Source organism: Dreissena polymorpha, chromosome 13, assembly GCF_020536995.1.
Source record: "Dreissena polymorpha isolate Duluth1 chromosome 13, UMN_Dpol_1.0, whole genome shotgun sequence".
Classification (NCBI taxonomy): domain Eukaryota; kingdom Metazoa; phylum Mollusca; class Bivalvia; order Myida; family Dreissenidae; genus Dreissena; species Dreissena polymorpha.
This window is the reverse complement of record NC_068367.1, coordinates 55,856,285-55,861,575: the sequence shown is the minus strand read 5'-3', so window position 1 is coordinate 55,861,575 and position 5,291 is coordinate 55,856,285. Positions and strand designations below refer to the sequence as shown.

The following is a 5,291-nucleotide window of genomic DNA, read 5'->3' as shown; positions in this document are numbered from 1 at the left end:
ACATTGGTCATTTCAACAATTCATTTTTTCTTAGAAGTAGATGGATAATGGACGTAGAAAGATTTTCATGACATTTCCACACACGCTATGTGGCCGGAATGCGGATCTAAACAGAGATCCTCCGATTGTTAGTCCAGTGCTATATCAGCCTGGTAAATCAAAATTTATAAACCTGGGAACATAACAAATTTATGCAACAAATGTACGAAAGGGCTTACCTCTGTCTGTATACTTTTATTTTTTTTTTAATTTTTTATAATATACAAAGATGTGTTACAGATTTAGACTTTGATCTTATTACTGGCAACTTCACGAATCTGCTCTTAATTAATACTTTATTTAATAATTTTTTCTGCATTCCTAACTTTATAGATCCGAGTCTTTAGGTAATCTTTTCTTCTTTCAATTTCAATTACCCTTTTTCTACATGTTATTTATTGCTATTAATGAGCGTGAGTTGTGTTTAATACTCAACTTTTATGGTATAAATTTAACCCAGCCCGTCGCGAAGCAGTCGGCAAGAATCCCTGCTTATGGTATGTGTGAGTCTGTTTATTACAGTAAAAACGTTGTTTGTCTATTAACCCCATAACAGCGACTGTAGTTTGAATTAAAGTCTCTTTGAACAGGTGTTGTTTGGATGGTATGCATTCGAGTATTCTCGTATAATCCTTAACGCACCTCTCTTCAAATTGGCTGCAAACTAAGACTTTGGTCTATCATTTAGTTGCCAAAACAGAAACAATTAAGACTCTTTAGAATCCGTTATTTTAAGGAATCTAATTACCTTGTCGCAAATACGCTGGTAAGTGTCCCATACGCTTGCATACTGACGGCGTACTTTGACTCTATAATATTACTTACGCTCGATTGGTCATTGTCGGCTCGGGTACTACTTAAATGTACCCCGGGTACCCTTAAGTATACTTACGTATATCCCGGGTAAGTCGTATATAGTCTTATATATGGACTGATTCATTTTTATACTGATACATAAATTTCCATGTATAATAGCTACAATCAGTTTAATTTACTATTATACTTTTATTCACAACCTAGATCCCTATCGGCAACATGATGAACTCATTGTCAATAATGCTTGTAACTTGTAATTATTCAGAAACCTGAGCCGTGCACATGTTTGACCTGTTGCCTTAAGTGCAAAACGGATTACAAATACACACAGTCTAAAAATGGTGATCATTTTTGGTAATGGCCAAATTTTATCTTTGATCTCTAAAGGAGAACTTAAGTCCTTATAACGCTCAAAATCAACGAAAATTTTGTAAAGTATCTCGTAAAATAAAGTTAACACCTAAATAATCAGTGTTACCTATAGCAATAGCCAAAATTTCAACGCTAGATGTGGTATGATTACATAGATTTTTGTAGATACAAAATGCTCGTTTTTATTTATTTGTGACGCAATTAATTCCATTTTACTTTCCCGCGAATATATCTATTCATACGACATACGAACACCACGTTTGTGTTCATGTGTCGTATGAATAGATATCGTTGCGGGAAATTAAAATGGAAAAACAACGAGCATTTTGTATCTACAAACATCTATTTCACCAGACCACATCTGACGTTGAAATTTCGGCAATTGCCATGGAACACTGATTTTTAATTTGTTAAGTTTATTTTACGAAATATTGTACGAAATTTTCGTTGATTTTGAGTAGTAATGTTACTTTGAAGAGAGGTGGGTGTGACTAGCCACCAGTCTTACCATGGGGTCAATTCTTATGGCGGTAATTTCTGATAAGTTATTTTAGAATTACATGATGAATAATAAAGTTACTGACCTGACAGGCTGTTTACTGGTCAGATCTGATCTTTTACCTCTATGTGTGACATTGACTTAAGAGATGCAGTGACGGTTTTTACATGCGACACGCTGTATCCTCATGTTGGTTATTTTAATTTATTTTCAAATTGCATGATTAATGATAAAAAAATAATCCAGGCAAGCTGTTTTGTAACCAAATTTTACATTTGATCTTTACACGAGACCTTGACCTTTGATGTAAGGAGACTAAACATTTAATTTGACATATCTTCTCACAACGGTGAACAATTGTGATAATTTACTTTTGAATAGCAATATGAATGACAAAATTACAGTCTGGACACGCTCGGTCACAAACATGCACACACGTAAGCACAAATGCATACACATACACTCAACTATTGTGACTGCTTTCCGAAAGCAGGCTCGACAAAAATCAATATTTATTTGTCAATGATTCATCTGTGAACTTATAAAAATTAAACATTGAAAGCAAACACATATCATAATTATCAGTGATTGAGGAAAACACATGAAGTGCAGCACAGCTGATATTTTTCATCACAAAACATTTCTTGACATTTTTCTTAATGGAGGTCACATTTCTGTAGGAAATCCTCCATTTCATTGGACATTTACTAGTGTCTCCCCTTTCGTAGGTCACATGTTTCCCAAACAAATGACCATGCTTGTTAATACCTTTTGCACAGTACAATTATCGGCATGTGGTTATCACGGTAAAAATCCGCCCACTGGTCAATTTTGTGCTTTAGACAGGGTGAGGACCTGAAGTATATAACTGAATCAGTGCCTTTACTCACACTAGAATAAGAAAAGGTTGCAATCTTGAATATTAAGTGTTAATAAGAGCATCTTGTTCGACCTCAATTCAATTTTAATTTAAACATGAAATAATTTCCAATACCACACAATTCTGTCTAAACAAACAAATATTACATACTTGTCAGATTTCAAGCAAATATTTTTTTAAGCAAAAACTCACACCAGGTATATTTAGGATAATTACAGTACTGTTTGGCTTATTCTGATAAAGTAAATTAGTAAAAGATTTAACCAAAGCAATCGCCAGGGTGACAGCTAGTTTGTATTGGGGTTTAAAAGGAAAGAAACTATGAAATACCCCAGTTTTCCACCTGTTTAACTTCTTTGGTTTACATACAAGACAGAAGATACTGCCCATAAGAGAAACATGATAAGTTGTGGGGTTTTGGGAGTAGCTATTTAACCCAGCTTTTCTCTTTAGATGGCCTCTACATAACACCAGCAGACCTGAATGAATACGCATCAGGGGTGTAATAAATGGGGCGGCAGGGGCGGCGACCGCCTCCCTAATATTTCGGATAGTCGTCGTTATATAAATAAACCGTAAAATCCCCCCAAATCGCCGCCCCAAAACCAGTATTTTTATAATCCCGCGCCGTCAGTGCAGAAGCCATGTGTCCCCACTCCGTCTGCTCCGAGGTTGCCAATATTGATGTTAATATCCCTTGTGAGGTGTCATAAACCAGGAGCCCGGGCAAATGTCACTGCGTTTATTGTTTTATTGTTCTTTTCCGTGATTGCACTGTCGGTGTTTTGATTAAGGACAGGCTATTCTTTTAAGTTTAATTGATTGCTTTTATTCAAAGGTAACTGCCACTTAAAACCATTTCGAGTAAATATACTCATGAAAAATTAATTTAATTGAACATATTTTTGTTCTCGAAGTATAACAGTTATTATTTGACTAGAAATCATTGAAAAAATATCATATATGTAATTGCTTAATGTTGAAAATGAGTATTCCTAATCAGCCTCGAAATTTTGCTTTTCCTAAGCGTACATTCGGGAAGAAAAAGCCAGAACAGCGTTCATTCCAATCTAGGTGGTTCGATTCGTTCACATAGCTCCACTACGATGCGTGCTGCCATCTCTGCATGGCGGAAAAAGAAGGCGGGCAAGATCGGCAACACGCAGGTGGACGGCAGCTTCATCAGTGACGGCTTCTCCAACTGGAAACAGGTTCCCGTGAGGTTCCGGAAGCACGACGGCAGCGAGTGCCACAAGGAGGCGGTCGAGCGTCTGGTGACGCTTCACGCCACTACGTGTGACGTTGGAGAGACGCTGTCAGCGGGGCACGCTAAGGAGAAGGCCGACAACCGGAAGCAGCTGCTGCAAATCTGCAGCATACGGTTTCTTGCACGCCGGGGCATCGCGCTACCCGGGCATGACGACGATGAGGGAAAATTCGTGCAGCTGCTACACCATCACGGGGAGACGGACAGCGCTCTCCTCGCGTGGCTGGAACGGAAGCGGGACAAGTTCGTCGCCCCTGATATCCAGAATGAAGTACACCAGCTCATGGCACTGCGCATCCTCCGTAAAGTGGCAAGCGACATCAAGACAAACGAGTTTTACACCATCATGGCTGACGAGACAACAGACAAGTCCAACCGAGAACAAGTGGTATTAGTCTTCAGACACGTGGACGGGGACTTAAATGTGCACGATAACTTTGTTGGGTTTTACCAAGTACATTCCATTGACGCCACTACACTGACGTCGGTAATATAAGAGACACTCTTTTAAGAATGAACCTATCCATGAGCCAGTGCAGAGGGCAGTGTTATGACGGGGCCAGCAACATGACCGGAGCGAAGCGTGGTGTGGCGACCAACATGTTAGCCAAGAAAGGGCGAGCTGTGTTCACTCAATCTGGCTGTAGGGGACTGTGTACGTCAGTGCAAGCTCTTGCGCGACACCATGGATACGGTGCATGAAGTCTCCAAACTGATTAAGTATTCACCAAAGAGGGACAGTATCTTATAGACACTGAAGGAGGAGATGAGCTCCAATACCCATGAGTTCCGCGTACTGTGCCCCACGAGATGGACAGTGCGTGCAGCAAGCCTGCGTAATGTCTTAGACAACTACACACTGCTACGAGCAGACCAACGACTCGGTGATCCGTTCCAGGTTATTAGGCATGCGGTACCGTCCCAGATGGAGAGCTTCGACCTCTTCTTTGGTGTCCACCTGGATCACATCATCCTGCGACATACAGACAACTTGAGCCGCACCCTACAACAGAAGGACATGTCCGCATCATAGGGTCAGGTAGTTGCTTCAATGACGGTGAAAACATTGACCCTCTCAAACGATCCCCTTTATGTTCCCAGTACAGAAACTGGACCGCCTCCCCAATGTTTGGAGGGTATCTACGCCCCTGCGCTCCATTCATTTCATTTGCTGATTTCATCATAACATTATATGCAACATCGCCGCATCTTTTAAGTATAAAATTTAACACTGTTCAGTGTAGGGTAATGCGGACTACTCTCTGCTTGCATGTTTAGTACGAAACATAGATTCATATTTTGGCCTTGATACAATTACGCATCACTGGTAAGTTCCATCCCAATGCCCCAAGGCTTCAGGGTCATTGCTGGGTCAGTAAATTGTAAGGAGCAGAAAGAATGTACTATCAATAAACGCC

At 40.0% G+C, this 5,291-nt stretch overlaps 1 protein-coding gene across 1 annotated transcript; it reads left to right on the top strand.

Moving 5' to 3' along the window:
* The first annotated feature begins 3,712 nt into the window (after positions 1 to 3,712).
* Positions 3,713 to 4,575, top strand: LOC127854684 (zinc finger MYM-type protein 1-like). The gene is made up of 2 exons (XM_052389744.1): positions 3,713 to 4,360; positions 4,408 to 4,575. The coding sequence occupies exons 1-2, from the start codon at positions 3,713 to 3,715 to the stop codon at positions 4,573 to 4,575; spliced, it is 816 nt and encodes a 271-aa protein (XP_052245704.1).
* Positions 4,576 to 5,291: the final 716 nt, after the last annotated feature.